The following is a 23,053-nucleotide window of genomic DNA, read 5'->3' on the forward strand; positions in this document are numbered from 1 at the left end:
ACAGCGCAGTTTATTCTGGAACAGGAACTTCCCAGAACATCTACATGATTTCATATTTACACTGGAGCGGTCCTTCACTGAAGACTTTATATTTTAAATCATTTATCTAAGGTTGGGAATCACAGGGCAGCTCATAATTCATGATACGGTATTATTACGATACGCTGAGCAATATAAAGATTATTTTATGATACTGTAATTCTGTGATACTCAATAATATATCACAAGACTATTCTTTATGATAGCATCTGCACAGCATCTGTATTCATTTATAATCTGATTATTGCACCAGCATGTGGAGTAATGAAGCAGTATCTTTAGTAAGTATAATTAAGGGCAAGTCATACACAGTTTAGAGCACCTAAACTGTTATATTTTTAAAAATATATAAAGTTAAGTAAATATAAAAGAATGAGAGACATTAAATTCACAATACAACAAGACTACAGATATAGACATATGTGAGACAAGAGACACAAGACAATAGTGCAATAAAGAAATGAGAGTGTACCAGTCAGTTATGATGGGGGAAATAAAGAGATAAAAGACATATCCATATTTGACGCCATGCATTGATAATGTATCGCAAATTAAAACCATAAGATATATCAAGATATTGATACTTTGTCCCACCCCCAGTGTTGGGAAGGTTACTTTTAAAATGTAATCCCTTACAGATTACTGATTACATCACTCAAAATGTAATTTGTAACGTAATCAGTTACATTACTTCAAGTGAGTAACGTAATCTGATTACTTTGGATTACTTACAATATTGTCATTTTTTTGAATGAATGTAGCAACCACATATTGCATATTATTCTTTTATTTTTCTTTCCAGTTAACAAATAGATAAACAAATAAAACAGCCTGTTTAATCACTCTATAAAAATACTTATGAAACCATTTCATCAAACAATTTTATGAAACACTTCTATAAATTGATGATAAAACAATTTAAAACCAAACAATGTAACAACAACTGTAAGCTATCTACTTGCAGGTTTGCCACCAGTGTTAATTTTGACAACAAATTTTGATTTAGTCTTAGTTATAGTCTTGTGACGAAAATAGTATTTAGTTTTAGTCACAATTTAGTCATCTGAAATGTTTTTAGTTTTAGTCGACTTAATGTCATAAGAATATAGTCGACTAAAATTACAGTAAATTTAGTCGACTAAAATGTAAAGGGTGTAAATGTAAATGCTTTTTCATCAGTTCCCTTGAATTATTAACTCTACACGTATACGAAATGAAACGTTTAATAACCACTTGAGTAATATTGTTAATGTTTGAAAGTGAAATATATTTATATATGATTTAATGTATATTATTATTATTATTGTAGGTGTGTGACTATACATATGTTACATTTAAAATTTTGCTCTAGAAATCAGGTCATAAAACATCTGAATAGTTAAATTATAGTTTAAACAGAGCTGTGGATGCAAAAACAGCTTTTAAAGGATCTAGTTTTATCTCCAGCACATCTACTGGAGCTACAGTCTATAAACGAGATCAAAACAAACATTCACACACTGTCCTGTAGAGATGCTCTCAGGATGTACTGAGAGACTTCATGAGTTAAAGTGAGAAACTTATGAGAAAGTGCTGTAAGGAATTTACACAGACTTTTGGGTTCATAGATTCACTTATTTTATTGTTTTATTTTCGTTGTATTATTGAGTTTCTTTCTGACCTGTTCCTGCTTTAACACTAGCTATATCTTTCCCACTGTGAGACTAAGCAGATGATCTGATCTTAATGAGTGAGTTCTGTATCAGTTCTGTGTTTTAGTGCACTGCTGAGTTAAACACCCCATCAGCGCATGAAATAACATCAGCATTAAAACGCGGATCTCGGCATGGAGATCTGTGTGACTCTGGTCTGCAGAAGCTGAAAGATTAGTGGTGTTTTTACCGGAGATGGAGTCTCTGTTTACACATTATCTTGTTTTTCGCGACGTCAAAGGAGAAATATATCGCCTCTCCCCTCTCTCTCTCTTCCTGCTGAACACTGTCGAGTTAACTTCCAGTCGAGCTCCGTAACGACAGGTTAATTCCCGGGTTTGTAACTGAGCGCGCGGCGCCTCCGCTAAAGTAGCAGTGATTGGATCTCTTCCTAACTGGTCCCTACCTTTCACAGAACTAAATCAGTCTGATTGGATTTCGTCCCTGCCAAACATTTTCGTCTCGTTTTTATTCGTTGACCAAAATGTCAGTTAATTTCGTCTCGACGTGTGTGCGGAGCCGCTGTCTGCCCCTCCTCCCTGTATGTGTGTGTGTGCAGCGAGACGGGAGGAGGGGCAGACAGTTCCCCGTCATATCAGAGCGATTTCACACCAAAATGTTATTTGCGTTTTGTCGGTGTTGGATTGGAAGAGCAAAAATAGGAAAGTACCGCAATGTAACCCTTTTATTTTAGCAGAGTAACTGTAATCTGATTACCATTTATTGAAGCAGTAACTGTAACGGATTACAGTTACTCATAATTTGTAATCTGATTACGTAACGCCGTTACATGTAATCCGTTACTTCCCAACACTGCCCACCCCTTATATTAATAATGTATTATTTTCATCACAATTTGGAAGCCCATTTACTCAACCCACCAGTTAGACCATAAAAGACCATAAAAAAACAATATGATGAAACTGGCTCTCATCAGGACTGAAGAGCAAGGTGTGTTCAGGTAATTTCCTGGCAAGTTCATATCTTGGCAATGGAAAACACAGGTGCTCCACTGACTGATTAAAACCCTGACAGGAGTCAATCATCAGAGTCCATTCCTGTAGGTTCTCCTAGCATGCCTTAAACATCCCCACTCATTAAATACACACATGGACACACATGGAAAAAAAAATAAACAGAATAAAAAATAAAATAACATTGCTGTTCCCTTAAATGAGCTGCTGGTGTATCTTCACAGTGAGAACAAGCAGGTCAGTATCCTTTGCTAAGAAGCACAAAAGCACCACGCTATTCAAATATCAACGCTCTGCCACTATGATCAGGAGATAGCTAGTCCGAATCCCGGTCATGCAGCTTGCCATCAGCTGCCGGACCCCGAGAGAGCACAGTGTGCCTTGCTCTCTCTGGGTGGGTACAGTACAGTAGATGGCGTTTTTTCCCCTCAATACTCCTAGAGTGATGTGGATCAGCACAAGGCTGCGTCTGTGAGCTGATGTATCAGAATCGAGTCGCTGCTTTTTTTTCCTCCGAGCGTTAGCACTGAGATGCTTCTTGGCAAAAAGTTCAAAAAGAGGCGGAGTCTGACTTCACATGTATCGGAGGGGGCGTGTGTAGTCTTCACCCTCCTGGTGTTGGGGAAAACACTAGTGATAGGGGGAGTCCTAATGAGTGGGTTGGGTAATTGGTCGTGTAAATTGCAGAGAAAATGAAACAAAATAGACATAAAGGAAGATACAAATGTGCCAAAGTCAGAGTACACCTGGCTCTTAAAGGGAGTGACTACTGACACTCTGATTGGTTTATTTCACGTTACGCCCAAAATTAACCACACCCATGAATAGTTAAGAGAAGGACTACATGCCTTTTGCACGTTTTGAGCGATGCGCTATCCACAGTTGACCAGATCACTAAAATAGGGCCCTACGAGTTTTTAGACCGTATTTATAACTCAATATCTTTACTGAGCTTTCCATGTTGGTCTTGGTCTTCTTATAAGCAGTTCTGTTATTCTAGGTGCCACCAAATCTTTGACTGGCACAACAGGAAACTTCTGGCTCTGGAACCACCAGATATTTAACGGAACATCTACGAAGTTTCATATTACCATCTAGACTTCTTAATCAATCAGATCACACAGCAAATGGTGCTTTTTAAGATTCCTCAGTAGCTCCCCCATTGTCTTTATTGATCTTTCCACAGTCTTGGCGTTCTCTCAAACTATTTTATGAGGAACCTTCTGAAATTTTCCAGATTTGAGAAAGGTACACTCACGCTGAGCTTAGTTTTTTGACAGCTCCTAAAAACAAGGTGTTGTGAAGGAGGGCAATAATCCCAGCTTTAAGTATACAGAGAAACAGATACAGAACTACATCCTGTAATTGCCTATTTTTTGTACTATAGCATTATATTTTTATTTTTAGCATTAGCATTTGCTGCTACCCACGCTAAGCGCTAACTCTTCATATATCGTATTTCAGACTGTTGTATGCAGCTAACCCCAGCTAGCACTGCTGGAGCAGCATTAGCATTAGAATTAGTCGCTAACTGCAGCACTAGCTCTTTTGCCATTCATAGGTAAGTATATCAGACTGCAGCCTGTGCATTTAACTTGTTAAAATAAGCTACATGGGGCGAACCGCTAACAATAATATGGCTCTGGCTTACCTGAACACTCAGGGTTCCTCAGTGTAGTGCTGTCAGGTGGTGTTTACTAGCACTAGTTATTAGCCGCTATTGCTAATGCTAATGCTGCTGCACCAAGCCTTAGTGGAAATCTGTAAATCTAAGCTTGCTGTAAATAAATGGAAGCGCTTTACTCACCCAAATAAACAGTTTTCAGGAGGGAAATCTGTATTGAATAACATCATGTTAAATGTTTTTTTTAAGAGTAACAGATTTGTTTACTTAGCTTAACTTTACTTAACCTATTTGACCTACCTCCACCAACACCCAGTGATTAAAATTATACTGAATTATAAGGGAAACATGGCGACACCCCTGTTCCTTACTAGCATAGTATACTATTATACTTTTACAATATTATTATTTATTACAACTACAGAAAGTCCTATATAAATTGTGGAGCAGGAATAATAACAGGATAATGTTTTTTTTTTTTTTTTGGTTTAGATAGTCAAAATGTTATGCTCAATCCCTGTACCCCATTACACTGCCTTCAGTGTGCAATGGCCCTAATGACCTCAAAGCCCGTACAACAGCCTTAATCAATCCCAGCATGCCCAGTTTAATGAGCTTTTAATAAAACCAATACATCACTCATACGCTCAACATCTCCAGAACTTTAGAACAGGAGGAACCGGCCCAGTGCTGCAACTTCACAGCACATCTGTTTGGCTGAAAACTGCAGATTACTTAATGCAGCATCGACTGTAAATGAAAGAACAGTAAACGCAGTAAGGAGGAGGATGATTGGACGGTGGAGTAATGCTTACTGGAAGCAGAGTAAAGTGTATACAGAGTTTTAAGGAGTCTCTCGGCTCCTGTTTACAGAACTACCGCTCTCCTCTCATCTCCAGCATTAATAATCCTGATCACCCTGTTCACTCTTTATACAGACAGAATCGAGAGCGTTACGAGGGGTTATGGAACCTGTAAATCTACAGATACGGAGAAAAATAATTCCTGATTAATTATAACTAGAATTAGAAACGTCTGTAAAACCACATCTATTTGAAAAAAAGTGTTCAAAGTAGTACTGGTCGGTAATACCGCATATCGTTAGATGCGATGTGGAGTGCTGTGTAGAAAAACACCACCAAAGAAGCATGTGCAGCTCGCTAAATAATGGTAGCCAGTTAACATAACAAGCTAACACACTTGAGTGACTGTGTAGCTAAGATTTGTCATATACTACTCTCGCTCCGTCCTACCTGGAGAGTAATTAGAACAGCACTTTATCTGAGGAGCTCCTGCTGCTGTTTCTCACAATATGGGTGTGTTTATCAGCAATTATTCACTAAGAAAATGATAGGAATATAATTAAACAATCAATCCACAGCTCAGAGAAAAGTTCCTCTCGTCCCCCAGACAAGCCCAGAATCGGTCCTGATTACAGAATCATTTATTTTGCACTGATGATTAAATTCCTTAAAACTCTGGGTATGAGGTGCACAAAAACTTCAAGAGCAATAACTATAGCCCTTTTAAATATATATTAATACTGTAGTTTGAAGTATTATAATTATATGTCCTTGCTCTCTCTGGGTGAATACAGTAGATGGCGCTCTTTCCCCTCATCACTCCTAGGGTGATGTGGATCAGCACAAGGCTGCGTCTGTGAGCTGATGTATCAGAACCGAGTTGCTGCGCTTTCCTCCAAATGCGCTGTGATGATACTCGTATTGCTGCATCAGCAGCAGTTCAAAAAGAGGCGGAGTCTGACTTTACATGTATCGGTGGAGGCGTGTGCTAGTCATAGTAGTAATGGGGGTAGTCCTAATGAGTGGGTTGGGTAATTGGCCTTGGGTTAAATGGGGAAGACAATAGGATAAAAATTTGTTTCATTGGCTTGTAAACTTTTTCATTGGTCTATTCTGATAAATGGAACAGGTCTCAATTAGTGCTGTAAGCAACAAAATATAATATAAAATATTTATGTTGAATATCTAATGTTCTGAACGCAGGGTCTGAAAGGGTTAAACAGCTGTTTTTAGTTGCACTAAGCTGAAGGAATCAGGGATCTACAGTGAAGGATTTGCTCGGTAATTGAAAAGGAAAACTTCATGATCTCTGTTTATTGAGCTGCTTACTGTGGAATTTGTCTTGGTTAAGACTGGATATCAAATTCTATCCAAATTAAAGCCATATATTCACAGGTAACGGCACTCTGAGTTCACCAGGTGCAGTAGTGCAGTGTACTGTATCTGATTATGTATTAGCGTGTATATGGTGTATATAGATCAATGCCCTCATCGTTTAAGAAGATGGGTTTTATTAGTGCTGTGCTTTTTTTAGGAACAGTGAGATCATGTAACTTGGGGGGATTAATGAATCTCACTGATTTAAACTGGCTGGTATCATTAGCAGAGTGCACTTCCTGCTCTTCACTGAACTTTTCCATGAATTCTTAAAGAGCCAGTAACTTCTAAACCATAATTTTTACATTAATGGCTGAAATGTGTTCTTTTAAAGTAATAAAACATACCAGTCCTGCTTAAAACTTTTATAAACATTTCCTAACCTTTAAAAAACACTTTTATTGCGCTCATTTCTGCCTCTGCTGCTCCTCTCGGCTCCAACTGTGCTATAGGTGAGGATAATGAATCACAAAATATGCAAATCAGTCAGTTAATTAATAATACAACGCCCTGGTCACCATCCAAATATCTTTGTCTCATTGAGCTATTTAGTGAGGCACACTGCTCTGCCCAATCAGCTCTCCCTCCTGCCTCGCCTCTAAACCCATACATCACCCAGTGCCCCTCCCAAACTACTCCTCCTATTTTGAGCCGAGGGTGGAGTCAGCAAAAATCAGAGAGTTTAGTTAGTGTGGTTGGACTCTATTTTCGGCCATTTCAGTCAAAATTGTGGAGCTAAGCTTACTGTAGATAAATTTAAGCTCTTTAATCACCAAAATAAACAGTTTTGAGTAGAGAAATCTGTGTAGATTAACATCCATCTCATTTGACTTTGTCAGAAAAATATATATTTTTAAGAAATACAGTTTTGTTTACTTAGCTTAGCTTTACTTAACTTATACCCCCCACCACCACCACCATCCAGCAATAAGACCTGCTGAATTAGAAGGAAAACATGGCGACACCCCTGTTCCTTACTAGTGTAGCATAATGCGCCTTATAATGCGTTGTTTGCTGTATTCTAAAAAAGTGAGTCAAAACTAAAAGAAGGTAAAGAAAGCCAGAAAGAAGAATTTCAAGAACTTTGAAAGGTTCCTTAAGTGCAGTCGCAAAAAATACCATCAAAATGTAAGAATGATGAAACTGGCACTCAACAGGACCGGCCAAAGTTTTGTTTACTTTGGCGCCCCCCAGCGCCAAGATCTGCGGAATTACAAGGGTCCCCTATTTTCGGCCACCTTACATACAGCTTAAAATACTGGAAAATATATACAATTAAGCTTTTATTTTAATTATAACAGCTCTTAACCTGATAATGGTGGCTGATAATGTGAGTAATAATGCAAATCTTTGAATCGCTGGGCTTATTTATTTGTGGGATCCAGCGTCTCCCAGTGGGTTATAATGACATTGCATTTGTCCTGTGTGGGCATCCGTACTCTGATTACATCAGGAAAACATGGCGACACCCTTGCTCACATAGAATTAGGCTCCCTAAGTAGTGTACAACATAAAAAATTGAGATAAATAGCCATCACGTTAGTTTTATTGGTTTTATTGGTTTTATTGGTATTATTGTGGTTTTATTGGTTTTATTAATATTATCAGATTTCCCTGTATCTGATGTGGGTCTGATGTGAGATCAGATGGTACAGAAGGTTCAGATCAGGTGCAGTAGATTTGTATCTGAGTTTTATCTGAGTTCTGTTTAAGCTGTGTGTTTATAGGCTAGCGCTGATAATTGGTTTTATTGGTATTAATGGTATAATTGGTTTTATTGGTATTAATGGTATAATTGGTTTTATTGGTATTAATGGTATCATTGGTTCTATTGGTATCCTTGGTTTTATTGGTATTAATGGTATCATTGGTTCTATTGGTATCATTGGTTTTATTGGTATTAATGGTATCATTGATTCTATTGGTATCATTGGTTTTATTGGTATTAATGGTATAATTGGTTTTATTGGTATTAATGGTATCATTGGTTCTATTGGTATCATTGGTTTTATTGGTATTAATGGTATCATTGGTTCTATTGGTATCATTGGTTTTATTGGTATTAATGGTATCATTGGTTCTATTGGTATCATTGGTCTTATTGGTATTAATGGTATAATTGGTTTTATTGGTATTAATGGTATCATTGTTTCTATTGGTATCATTGGTTTTATTGGTATTGTTTCTATTGGTATTATTGGTTTTGTTGGAGCTATTTATGTTTCTTTAAAATTTTGGTTTATATTGACATTTTCCACTTGGGGGCGCTGCCAAGGTTTATAGGTGAATGTATGGTAGAGTGGGGAGGGGGAGTTGGCGAGGAAGTCAACAGTATTTTGACCGCACGGTGAACGCTATTGGTGTGTGTGTAAAGCGGGACATTTAAAGACCATGAACGCTGGAACTACTGCTGGAATATGTACTGCTGATGTCAGACCAATAAATGGATTGGTATATCCAACGTTTTAAAGGTATGGACTTTGTTATAATACCCGCTACAGCGAGTCAAACCGCTATCGCCAGCTCTTCTTCTAATTGTGGTGGCTTAGGTCATTTTAGTTCGTTTTGTTTTAAAGGTCACTACAGGTTTTATTGGTATTACTGTTATCATTGGTTTTATTGGTATTATTGGTTTTATTGGTATTAATGGTATAATTGGTTCTATTGGTATCATTGGTTTTATTGGTATTAATGGTATCATTGGTTTTATTGGTATTAATGGTATCATTGTTTCTATTGGTATCATTGGTTTTATTGGTATTATTGGTATTGTTTCTATTGGTATTATTGGTTTTATTGGTATTAATGGTATCATTGGTTCTATTGGTATCATTGGTTTTATTGGTATTAATGGTATAATTGGTTTTATTGGTATTAATGGTATCATTGTTTCTATTGGTATCATTGGTTTTATTGGTATTATTGGTATTGTTTCTATTGGTATCATTGGTTTTATTGGTATTATTGGTTTTATTTGTGTTATTGGTATTATTGTGGATTTATTGGTTTTATTAGATTCTCTGTATCTGATGTGGGTCTGATGTGAGATTAGATGGTACAGAAGGTACAGATCAGATACAGTAGATTAGTATCTGAGCTCTGTTTAAGCTGTGTGTTTATAGGCTAGCGCTGCTAATGGGTATTCCCTGATTGCTGTACAGTGGATACTGTATCCAGCATGTGTTCTGAATCTGCAGTACAGTCTGGTGATGTAAGTGTGAGTTAGAGTGATAAATGGTGCTGGATCTGATCGGAGGCAGGGGGCGGAGCCGGAGCCGCGGTGACCCCACATGCTGAACCTCTTATCTCCACATGCGACGGTGTTTCAGACGATCAGGACTAATCCCTACTGCTTCCCCAACTTCCTCCCAGATTACAGGCTAATCTGACGGGACTGCAGGACGTCTCTGAGGCGATCAGAGTGACGAGATGTACTGAGGGACTGGAGTTTAGTGAGCATGAGGGACACATTATACACAGCAATGAGTCAAAGTGTTGAATTAACTCCCAGAAAGTTGATTTTATCTCTTTTTTCCAGGGTTTATGTAGCTTAAAACTCTCTGCAGTTAAATCAACACTTACAAAATTTAGTCATACTTCTTTACAATATCATTATAAGACATAAATATCCCTTTTTTAAAAAAAGGTCATTTAAAGTATATATCGCATTAGGTTGCCATTGTTTCCAATAAACTGTTTGTTTACCAATACAAATTTCAGGATTTTGCCAAAGTGAGGCATATGATTGCTTGAAAGGTGATAGTTTAAGTACTTTATGTATTTTCGTCCAAACATGTCTTTTATATATTTATTAACTGCTTATTAATGGGTTTTAAAGTATTTAATAAACTGCTTTATAAATCATTCATAAACCCATTATAAAGGTAGTCTTATTATGAAGTGGTAGCGTTTAATATCCCCATATCTGCTCATGCTACAGACTTTTGCACAATAATGTATTTTTTTTATATTTTCAAGAAAATTCAGTCTACAGTGATGAGAACTAGCGGGGTAAACAGGATCGTGTTTCTGCTGGGGTGTAAATTTGGGAAGTGGAAAGGGACAAACAGTAGAGAGAGAGACAGAGAGAGAGAGACAGAGAGACGTTTACTGCACTGTGGGGACATGTGGAATGGAATGATTGTCCAGGACGCAGGGTGTCATCGGGAATATAAAACAGCAGATACGTTTAGCAAAGACGGAAAGAGTCGCAGAGACACGGCAAACAAAAAAAAGCAATAAAACAGAAAAGGCACGTTTTATTCTCCACCCAAAATGTGACGGGGTGGAGCGCGAGGAGGATGAAGACATCGATAAAAAAGAAAGGGACGAAGAGACGGAGGACACGAGGGACAGAGCGTCAGAGTGTGTAGTGAACAAAGGCCTGAGAGAGGAGGAAGAATGTGACACTTATAACGAGAGAGAGAAAAAAAGAGAGAGAGAAAGACGGGAATATTTGTGGAGAACGGAAGAGATACAGATGTGGGATGCTTGTTGCTAAGGGAGGCGTAAACATCGTCAAAAACATCACGCCGGCCAGAGGAATGACCTCATAGGCCAGCAGCTGGAACATGCGGACCAGAATAAGGGGACACCAGAAGATGGACAGAGTGATGGAGAGGGAGAGAGAATATAATGAATCAGAATGAAAGAGGAGATCTGAGATGTTGGGAAATGAGTGAAAGTGAAGTGAGATTCCTGTCTCCTGACAGACAGTGAGGTGCCTCAGGGCTCTCACCTGGGTCCACTCGTGTTTATAGAGAGAAACCTGATTTAATATCAGAACCAGAGAGAACTGGAGATCACCCCGGTTCAGAGCAGTTACGCTATTTTACACCAATTTTAACAATACAGGAAGTGGGTTTTACAATGTATTTAAATGTATTTAAATGTTTTAAACATATTAAACGTTTTTAAAGGGAGTTAATTCTGCCTGAAAGGCTCTGTGTTAAAGCCTGATGCACTTGATGGAATCAAGTAATCACTTCATTCAGTTTCAGCAGTGGGTTTTCTTTTGGCCAAACACTCCTGAATTAAAATGTCTTAAATTGTTTACTGGTTTGGTACTTTAAAATATATGTCTTTATTGTCTTTAGTAAAGGGATATAATTATCCCATAAAACATTGCAGTTGGTTTTCATCAGGATTAATCTAAACAATGATGGACCATTGAAAGTCTATTTAGGGATGTTTTTCTATACTCTACTGGTATTTTACTCTAGATTTTACATTGTTTTCTCCATGGTTGGGATGGGTTTGTGTTGTGTCGGGTTGGTTTTGGGTGGCATGGTTTGGCGTGGTGTTGAGGTTTAGGTTGGTTTGGTGTGGTTGGGATTGACTTGGTTGATTTGGTTCAGAGTGAAGCACTTTGGTTGGTTTGGACTGAACTGGTTTCGTTTTAATCTGATTTGGTTTAGGTTGGGTTGGTATTGTGTTTAGTTGGGTTTGAGCTTGGCTTGAATTAGTCTGGTTTGGATTGGTGTAGTCGGGTTTGGACTTGGCCTAATCTGGTTTTGTTTAGATGGGTTTGAGCTTGGCTTAGTCTGGGTTGGTTTAGTTGGGTTTGGCTTAATCTTGTTTGGTTTAGTTGGGTTTGGGATAGGCTTGGTCTGTGTGAGGTTTGGATTGGTTTAGTTGGGATTGGACTTGATGTAAATTAGTTTAGTTGGGATTAGACTTGATGTGAGTTGGTTTAGTTGGGTTTAGTTTAGTCTGGTTTGGTTGGGTTTGGGCTTGGCTTGGTCTGAGTTTGGTTCGGTTTGAGTTGGTTTTGTTGGGTTTGGTCTTAGCTTGTCTTAGTCTGGGTTGATTTGGTTGGATTTGGGCTTGGCTTAGTCTGGGTTTGGGTTTAGCTTGGTCTGGGTTGGTTTGGTTTAGTTGGGTTTGTCTTAGCTTAATCTGGTTTGGTTTAGCTGGATTTGGGCTTGGCTTAGTCTGGGTTGGTTTAGTTGTGTTTGGGCTTGGCTTGGCTTAATCTGGGTCAGTTTAGTTTGGTGTGGCTTTGTTTGTGTTGGTTAAATTGGGTTTGGCTTAGTCTCAGTTACGTTCTGGATTAGTTTAGTTTGGCTTGGTTAGGTTTGGTCTGTTCTAGTCTGGTGGGAACAAACAAAGAGCGCCAAAAAATTGTATGTGAGAACATTCTCTTTTTTGTCATACCTGTCTGGGGCGGGGTTAAGAAGGTAAATAGAGTAAGAAGATCCTTTGTTCTGGACTAATACATATTTCTGTACAGTTTAAATTAAACCATTTTAGTCTGATTTACTCAAACTAAGTGTGAAAACACTCTTAAAGCCTGTGTTTTTGTTTTTTACCTTAACATTTAATAAAAAAAAACTCAATTTAACCAATTAAAAACTTCCTAAAATCTCCTTTCAACAATGTTTGGTGTAAATAATGAATTTTTCCTCTCCCTCTTGGTTAAACTTCGGTCCAATATGGGTTTTCCTACACCCTCCCTCACACCATCACCCAGTTCCTTCCCACACCATAAATCACATTTTTATTATGGGAGGCATTTTCTGAGCTAATAAAAGTGAAATTTAGTCTGAGAGCTGCAGGATTAGGAGGTATTTTCCGTGTTAATTCCGTATCTGTTTAGATTAATCTCCCGCTCGGTGTCTCACGCTCACTATATCATCTTACAGAGTTCATTAGGAAAACACTTGTCATCAATTAAATCAGATCCAGAGTTTCCACATGCTGGGAGATTAACTCAGCGCGATCCTCGCAGGAATACAGTGATGCTTGCTCTGACTCACTCTGTGTTTGTTATTCAGATGTTTAACAAACATCTCAGAATAAAAGACAGAACCTGACAGCTGTGACTCAACTCTTCACCTGCTGGTCAGGAGGAGTAACTGACTCATGATCACGTCACGTTATTTACATTATTATCGTCTCAGTGTTCAAAATATGAAGATAACCATAATAGCCACATAACCACAATGCTTAATTAACAACAAGAGCCCATTAATAAAGTAAAAAAGTACTTTATTATCATTTATATATCAGTTGCATAAAACTGCAATTTTTAGGACAACGTATAGTCTAACACAATTAATCATAGTATATACTATGACTATATATACAGCTCTGGAAAAAATGAAGAGAGCACTTCAGTTTCTGAATCAGTTTCTCTGATTTTGCTATTTATAGGTTTATGTTTGAGTAAAATGAACATTGTTGTTTTATTCTATAAACTACAGACAACATTTCTCCCAAATTACAAATAAAAATATTCTCATTTAGAGCATTTATTTACAGAAAATGAGAAATGGCTGAAATAATAAAAAAGATGCAGAGCTTTCAGACCTCAAATAATGCAAAGAAAACAAACAAGTTCAAATTCATAAAGTTTTAAGAGTTCAGAAATAATCAATATTTGGTGGAATAACCCTGGTTTTTAATCACAGTTTATTTTCATGCATCTTGGCATCATGTTCTCCTCCACCAGTCTTACACACTGCTTTTGAATAACTTTATGCTGCTTTACTCCTGGTGTAAAAATTCAAGCAGTTCAGTTTGGTGGTTTGATGGCTTGTGATCATCCATCTTCCTCTTGATTATATTCCAATTATATTTCAATTTGGTAAAATCAAAGAAACTCATCATTTCTAAGTGCTCTCTTATTTTTCCAGAGCTTTATATACTATAAAGTTGCTGTCCAGTAAAAAACAAGTCGATTTTGTTGATTTTTAGTTTACTACATAATTTGAACAGACTGTATCTTACAATGTGCCAAAATTTCTTGATGAACCAACCAATAGAAATGCTTTAAAACTACCTGAAATAAACTCTTTTTACATTGACTTCCGTTGAAAGTTAAGAACAGTTACACAAAGAAGCAGTGTGTTTCAGGTGTGCCTTAAAATTTGTGCACAGGTCTCTAAATATCTCAGATGTTGCCATGGTTCCTAAGACGTGACATTATCATACTGGCTGTGCCAAATTGTTTAAAGGTGTAGTAATCTTAGTGTAGGTAAACTTTTGACTTTGCAGAAACTAATAAAAATCCCTTTAAAATTCTGTCTCTCTTATTATTCTGGAATTTACCAAATATAACTAATTTTGATAATTATAATTGACCTAAAAGGGGAAAGGTTTATTCTGATTTTATATCAGACAGTGAGAAAAACATGCATATGTGTCTTTTTATATATTGTATATAAATTTATTTATAAATACATTTATTCTCCACAAAATCTTAAATTTCTACTTCCGCTAAAATCCACTTTTTTTTGTTCTTTGTGAAATACAGTAAGTTTCTCCGAGTTGCCCATCTCTGTCTGTGAGTAACTATAGGTTTAAATAGGATCTCCGGTGGATTTGGTGTTTTACAGAGACTCTAAGACTAGATCAGTGGCTGAACTGCACTTAGCAGGGCATTATTACACATGTTGTTAAGTAACATATGACATTGCAAAGACTGTTATTAGTGTAAAAATGTCTTTATTTCTTTATTTTAAAATGTTTCTAATTGTTGTTCGTCTCGCTGCCTCCTGGTGTCACAGTGCTGTTAGCCAATCAGAGGGGATATGATTGCATGTATGAATATTCATCCTCCATGAATCCTATCCTCCATTTCTCCCCAGCCTCGACTCCTCCACTGGACTAAAGCAGTGTTATACCAGATCACCGGAGCACTTTTTTTATACAAAAAAACAGCTCACATGGCATTCATTCATACTAGAGACACAACTAGACATTTTAAAATGAAAAAAAAAAAAATGATGGAATGAGACTTTCAAAATGCGGTTTACTCTACAGATCAACAGTTAATTCTAATTTAATTTTCACTCTGTATTAACCCTTAACTCTCTATTGTCCTGCAGAAAGAGAGTGATCAGAAGATCGAGACTAAAGTGAGCGGTAGACTGACCACCTACACTCAGGTAGGGCTGGCGGCCGGACAGCAGTACATGGTGACCATCATCGGAGAAAAGGACGGCAAGATGGGAACCGAGAGCACCACAGAGTTCCAAACCCGTGAGTTTACATACAGAGCTTGTGTCTTTGCTATCGTAACGGCAGGAAAAGTACACCATGCTTAGCTTGAAAATTTTTTTGTACTTATTCTCTTAATTAATCATGGGTGTGGTTAATTTTGGGCGTAACGTGAAATAAACCAATCAGAGTGTCTCTTGCTCATCATTCTCTTTAAGAGTAGATCAGGTGAGCTCTGTCTTTGGTGGATTGCTATTGTAACGGTGCAGCTACCTGGACGTGTCCAACAAACTCTTCTCAGCAGAGGAAACTGAGCTGCTGGTTGACGCTGTGAAGGAGCTCCAGCAGCTCATTTACGGGAACAGCAATGTTATTTTATTTACTATTCTGTTTATTGTTGATGTAAAAGTTGCCAAGATAGCGATGAACGTCTGACTGTTGGCGTCTGTCTAGGTTGTATTCAGTCAGTGGAGCTCCTGTGTTTTCTGTTACCAAGATAAACAAGATAAAACTCCAGAAATTTAGATATATTCAAAAGCACTGCTGCTATTTAAACAATTTAACTTACATTATCTTTATTTATCATTAATTATCTTACATGCATAAATGCAGGATGATGAGTGAATTTTTTTTAACAATTTGTCAAAATTTGTCAAAATTTTTTGTTAAACAGATTTGTCACTGTTAAAGTCAAATATAATAAAATAAATTAACCACAAACAGTAATAAATCTCCTGATATTTTATTTTGGTATTTTTGGTTATCTTTATTTTTTAAGTTATTCATACTTTTTTGTACTAATTTTACAGTTCTGTATTATAATACTGTATTATTATATGTTTTTTTTAAGAATTGTCTCAGATTTTGATCATTTAATGCTTTTTTATTACCATAATGTTAACTTCTCTTAATGCTTTTTAAATGTATTTTGCCAGTTTCTTACACATATAATCCTCTACCCTGTCTTTTTCTTTTAAAGCACTAAAATTTTAATTACTATAATTGTTGCGATAAAATTTGATGGTTATCATATTGGTTACAAGTATTGTATTGGGGAAAAAAATCTATGTATTACAATATTATTAATATTAATAATGTGATTACCACCTATTTTCCATATATCTATATTCTCTCTCAGTGATCTCCGGACCCAAAAACCTACAAGTAGTGAAGACCAGCACTACGTCTGTTATCGTCCAATGGGAGCAGGCGCTGGGAGAGATCGACAGATACATCCTCTTCGTTTCGCCCAATCAGACAGATGGATCGGGGCGGGGCAGGCAGGAGATTAAGCTGCCGGCGGAGAGAGACTCCGCCCAGATTGAGGGTCTGGAACCCGGTCGTCTGTACGATATCTCACTGGTTGCTGAGAAAGACGGAGCTCTGAGTCTACCGTCCACAACCCAGGCCACGCCCGGTCAGTATTAACCAATCAGCACTTATTCCTGATTTATTACAGATTATTACAGATTATTACAGGTTATTACAGGTTATTACAGGCTATTCCTGCAGGAGAACCGGATACAGTAACAGATACAGACTTTATCCACACAGGTTCATCACATCTAAAATCTGAGGAGTTTCCAGCTCTAATCTAATCACTACCATTAATCCCACAGATTTGACCAAAACGGATCTACTTTCAGAATCAATATTAATCCCTGATACTATCAGCCCTTCTGAAGAGGATGCAGTTACTTGTAATGTTAAGTCGTAAAGTGTTGGCTAATTTCAGCTTCACGCATAATTTATAAAAACGTGTGCTGACTGCAGACTAGTGGTGCAGATTCAGTAAAAGATTTTTTTTTAACTAATCTAATGTAACTAAGGACTTTAAGTTTGTAAATGGAGACTTTACGCACAAATGTATCCTCCTATTATGTTCATTCTTTTTTAATGTTTCCCTACTTTATTACTTTTGAAAGACCAACATAACATTGAAACATAACATTGCAATTTTGTTTTAGTTTATTTTTGCAAATATGTTTGATTTTAGAAAAAATACTTTTAACTCTTTTTCTAGTTCTTCAAACTTTAAATCGGGTAAAACTGACATGGAACATAACAAAAAGAACTATTACAAAATTGGCGCAACCCAGCCCTGCACTACTTTGTTAAAATGATTAATAATCCAGTTTAACTTCATCATGACTTTTCAAACAACAGTCCAGAGAGGAGAGACCTCCCTGTTAGACAGTGGTTAATTTTACTGATTTCACACAGCTGACTCCTGGATTTCTATAATCCTGCTTCTTTAAACTGGGATTGGCCGAATCGTGCCAGTGCCTGAAATCAGATCCCTCATTACTGAAACGTAGAGCTGCTGGAAATGAGCTTCAAACGAGGCGAGGCAAACCGTTCCGCACTAATGAACCCATGAGGAGCAGGGCTCGTCTCCGGCACAATGAAACCATAATATTTTCCCGTTTCCTCTTTCTTTGGCGTGGCAGTGATGAATCATGTTATTTCCATCCATCCCAGCAAACGACCCGTCCTTAACAAGCATCTGATTTTCATTCCTTTCTGTATTTATCACATATTTAAAAGTCTAATCACTCTTCGTTTTTATCCAGGATGCGACTCGACTGTGCTGGAGACATGCTGATACCACATGGTGACCGTGAATGTAGATCGTTTGTCTACAAATTAATCAAGTAATAAATGCATTTTACTGCATTTGCGGTTTAACTGCAGACTTTAACTCCTAATGCTTTAACCTTTATAATTCAATCAGCAGAGCTTCCCCTCGTAGCGAAAAACCAAGTCAAAGACGCAGAGTGTGCAATTTGATTCCAACTCGTAAACTTCATTCATGCTTTAGGAGCCACCACAAAAGAATTACCCAGGATGGAAACTGTGACCATGGAACCATCATTGAGACATGACGACAGTGATAGTAAGAAGGTGGAGACGAAGCTAAACAGGACTTCAGGACCCTTTTTGAAGAACCAAAAGCTGAGGAAGCCTCATGGAGCTTCAGATCCAGGAAGATCCAGGAATATCAGTATGTCCAGACCAACAGGTCAAGGAACACCCAATCGACCAGGTCAGATCAGGCCTGGCAATCAACCTGATGTAATACGACAGCCAAATGGTGGCATGACGAGATTCAATGGCTCAAAGTTGAATGAAAGAGGAGGAAGAATAGGTCCATATCCTTTGAGGAGGGACCCTTTGGGAAGATACTCAATTGAGGGGCCAAGAATAAAGAAACCAATTATAAACCAAGAGTCTGGACAAGAGCATACAATTACCAAGTACAGCACAACAACACTGGTAATGAAGACCAGTCGTGAAGAGCTAATGGACAGAGTGGTCGGAAGTCCTGCTGTAAAACATGACTCTAAAGGTTCTCTTTCGCAGAGAGAAAACCACCCAACAGCCAGTGTTTTAGAAAAGCCTGCAGATTTGAAGACAGTCCCAGATTCTTCTCAGGTCAGCCCTGCAACAACTGAAGAGCCACAAGAGCCAACCATCACCACCGAGAAGAACCTCACAGCTCATATCAATGGGACAAAATGTGTCAGAAGGGTCTTGGTTGGGCATAGGAAGATACACTTCAATGGGTCATCAGGTGAAAAAACAGTGACGAAAAACTTGACGGTCATAGTTGGTCATGTCAATGGAAACGACCTTATTCAAAAGCTCCTTCTAGGCAATTCCGAAGGTCTTGTTGAAGATGTTACACCATCCAGTATTGAACAAGCTAAGCTTCTACAAGAAGAAGGAATTGAAACAGGGACAATTGTGGACAAGCAGAGAATGAGTGTCACTTCATTGCCAACAAGCTATACACCAATTGAGTCAATTTCAGAGAAATTTAGGAGTATGAGCTCACAAAGTGGAGAAACAGAAGAAACAGAGGTTGAGAAAACAGATTTTCCACTCATTTCTCCATATTCCTCGCCACCACCTTTGCCTTTTGCTCAAGCCATCACAATGTCCCAAACGATTCTGCTGCCACCCAAAATACAAAAGGGCAAACACCCTACTAGAGACTCTTCAAAGATGCCTCCACCACAAAGAAGATATCCAACCAGACCAATATCTTCTGGTTCATCAACCTCTGGGATCAAAAAGGCACCCATAACATCAGTAACATTTAAAGATAGACCTCCAACCACAAATGACCACGTAGTCCCTTCCCCTTCGCCTGACCCATTTAGACTAAACAATGACGACTCAGAAAGTAAAGAAGCAACTGTACCTGTACAAATAGACAGTGATCCACCAGAATTAACCAAATTACCAGAGGTGGAGTACAGACCAATCACAGATTCAGAAAAGACAATCGAAAGAGGTGAAGGAGGAATGCCTAAAAATGAATCGACAAAACCAAGAAATGGGAATTTACCTCCATACCGCCGCACACCATTCCGAGGTACATTCCCTCGTAGACCGAACACTTCATTCCAAAACCGAACCAGACCTATACTGAGGCCTCCACAGTTTCCCAACAGGAGTCCACCACTGAGACCAGTCCAAGAGCCAAGAGTCCCAGACCCAGACAACATCCCTGTTACGCAAACTACTGGCAGCAACCAAGCAGAACCTGAAATCAATGGTCAAAGCAGTCAAAATGGCTTGAATCCAAAACAAACCTTCATATTTCGAAGAAGGAACGGTTCAGTCATCAGACCTCCACCGAACCTTCACAAACAGCCTTCACAAAAGTCAAATTCCACCAATATTCATAGCAGTAAGCTACAAACAAGAGGCAAAGACTCCAATGTCTCAAGATTTTCATTGGAGAAAGATGCAAGCAGCAAAGCACCTACAGTTGGACTTCCAACAGATTTCACTCTCACAACAGACAAGCCTTCAGTTCCAACTAATGACAGATTTCAAGACGTTGCTGGAGAGTCAGAAGATGGAACTGATCGCATTCTGTCTAAAGTTAAAAGCAGAGATAACATCACAGTTTGGCAGACTGTTCCCCATGACCAAGTCAAGCCTGAAATCATCAGCAACGGCAGCCAAGGCAGCTCAAATCGCAACCTAAGACCTGCTCTCACGGTTAGAGGTAAAAATGGAACTTTTGTAAGACTTCCACCTAAACATACTCAAATAAAGCCAATAAAACCAAAAGCTACATATGTTCACGGTGTCCGACAAGGGGGTAAAGGGATGAAAGACTCAATTTCTGATCTTTTAATAGACAAAAATGCAAGAAAAGACCCTGAACCTGCTATTGTAACAGGCAAAGGTCCAAGACAAGACCCTGAACCTGGACTTGTAACAGAAGAACTTACAAAACAAGGCCAGAAAACTGGTCTTGAAACAGATGAAGATGCAAGACAAGACCCTAAACTTGGTCTTGTGACAGGCAAAGGTCCAAGACAAGACCCTAAACTTGGTCTTGTAACAGGCAAAGTTCCAGGACAAGACCCTAAACTTGGTCTTGTAACAGATGAAGATGCAAGAAAAGACCCTAAACTTGTTATTTTAACAGAAGAACATAGAAGACAAGACCCCAAAACTGGTCTTGCAACAGACAAAGGTGCAAGAAAACAACCAAAACTGCCTCTTATAACAGTAAAAGTGACAAACCAAGACTCAAGACTTTCTACCAACAAAACTGTCAGTAAATCTAAAGGAATGTTTGAGTTTTCGGAGTCAGAAGATGGAATAGATCATGTTGGAGTTCAGAATGTAACATCAAGAGGATTTCTTGTCATATGGGCTTCACCTAGAGGAATGTTCCAGAACTTCGTAATCAGCCTAGGAGAACGCGGGAAAAGTGGAAGTGAAGAAGAAGAGGAAGATAAAAAAGAGGAAAGTCCAAATGTTCTCGGTAGTTCAGTGGATTCCCACATTGTGAGCTTGAATAGAAGTGATATTGGAGTTATTAAGAAATTTACCAAAGTTCTTCCAGGTTCTGCTCGTTCCTACCCAGTCTCTGACCTCACCCCTCAGACCGGCTACTCAGTGTCTCTTTTCGGAAAGGGCCCTGGATTACGGTCCAATATTCACAGCTTCATCATCAGCACAGGTACCCAGAACCTGCGTCACGCACTGAAGACTGTGTATTTAACCCTGTGCTGCTTTCTGTCTTGTTTATTGTCCTTCTTAACCAGTAAGAACTTTTAATCAAAGCTACGATAGGTGACCTGGGTGATCTGAAGCTTTGATTAAAACTCACAGTGTTGATAATAATAATGTTTCTACATGTTATATTTCAATATAATGCTAACTTTGTGTTATTTATGTTGGTGCACAAGCTTAAAAAACAGGCATTCTTAACAATTATTATATTCAATCAAATGATTGCTTACTATAGGTAAAAAAGCTCAATTGTAATATATTAGCCTGTTTTTTTACTTGTGCACTTGTTTGTCCAATTCAATCCAGTCATGTTCATATGTCATGCGTAGATGTGTCATGAATATAAGAAAAAAGTATGGCTACTAATCTAAATACAATAAACATACATCATCTGTTTAAAAATATAGCAAAAATGCTAAATACTACATTTATTATAGCAATAGTCAAAAATTGCCTACATTTCCAACAAAACCAGGCAAATCTAAAACCAAATTCTAAAAATATATTTAAATTATATCATATTTGTTTAGAATTGTTGCGAACCAATTATACAGCTCTGGAAAAAAAAATGAAGAGAGCACTTCAGTTTCTGAATCAGTTTATCTGATTTTGCTATTTATAAGTCAATGTAAAAACGACTTATTTTTAGGTCATTTTGGAGCAATTCTATTGGTCCGTTCATCAGGAAATTTTGAGACAGTGTAAGGGACAGTTGGTTTGTTGAAATTATGTAGTAATATAAAAATTGACAAAAATAAAGATACTTGTTTTTCATTGGACAGTGAAGATTTGCACCTTGCATATATTTAAGTTGTGAAGATACATTTTTAATACCTACCCAAAAAATGACCTAATTACCAGTAGACTCCCTCCATTAACGGCCGCTCTCTCTATATTCATGACACAGTCTACGAAAAACCAAAACCAAATGAAACTATTAAAACCAATAATAACCATCATTCTCATCATCATTTACTGCTGGTTTGATCTTCTTTCACCCAGGATAATCTTACAGTCAGCCATCCTACTGCCTCTCTCTCCATTCACCCAAATACGGGTAAGACCCAGGCTGCTCCAGAGACGTCTCCTCCAGAACACTGGAGAACAGTCTAGATCATAGAACTGAAAAAAAGAACTGTCTGGAGAACACAGTCTGTATTCTGGGGGAAAGGCAGGCCGGGGATGAGTGTTGGTGTGCAGGTGGTTTTACCATGTGGTTTACCAGGACTACTCACTAGGGATGTAGAGATGAAGAGCAGATATCAAATTCTGAACACAGTTTATGGCTAGTTTTCATTAAAACTGGCATCATTTGGTCACCATATACATATTTAACAGACTAAATGTATTTTTTGTCCAAAGTGGAAGGTTCTATTTGTCATTTTTTGGCCTAATCATTTTGGTTAATGAATGTTCGGTGTATCCCTACCAAAAAACAACATTTGTTGGTATATAAGGTTTCCTGTTTAAAAAGGAGGTCCTTATTTATTTATACATCATATTTCATTTACAAAATCTACGGCTAGGGCCCTAGATCATGGGCTGCACAATATATGT

At 37.9% G+C, this 23,053-nt stretch overlaps 1 protein-coding gene across 2 annotated transcripts in view; it reads left to right on the plus strand.

Annotated features, from left to right (window-relative positions):
* Positions 1–23,053, plus strand: part of LOC103034105 (tenascin-X) — a 58,975-nt gene that overhangs the window by 20,351 nt on the left and 15,571 nt on the right. The window contains exons 5-7 of one of the 2 annotated variants that reach the window (XM_049472740.1): positions 15,340–15,493; positions 16,590–16,868; positions 18,273–21,443. In XM_049472740.1, the coding sequence (XP_049328697.1) occupies positions 15,340–15,493; positions 16,590–16,868; positions 18,273–21,443 (3,604 nt within the window). The remainder of the gene's footprint in view (positions 1–15,339; positions 15,494–16,589; positions 16,869–18,272; positions 21,444–23,053) is intronic. The other variant, XM_049472741.1, reaches the window with a different exon arrangement.

Source organism: Astyanax mexicanus, unplaced genomic scaffold, assembly GCF_023375975.1.
Source record: "Astyanax mexicanus isolate ESR-SI-001 unplaced genomic scaffold, AstMex3_surface scaffold_31, whole genome shotgun sequence".
Classification (NCBI taxonomy): domain Eukaryota; kingdom Metazoa; phylum Chordata; class Actinopteri; order Characiformes; family Acestrorhamphidae; genus Astyanax; species Astyanax mexicanus.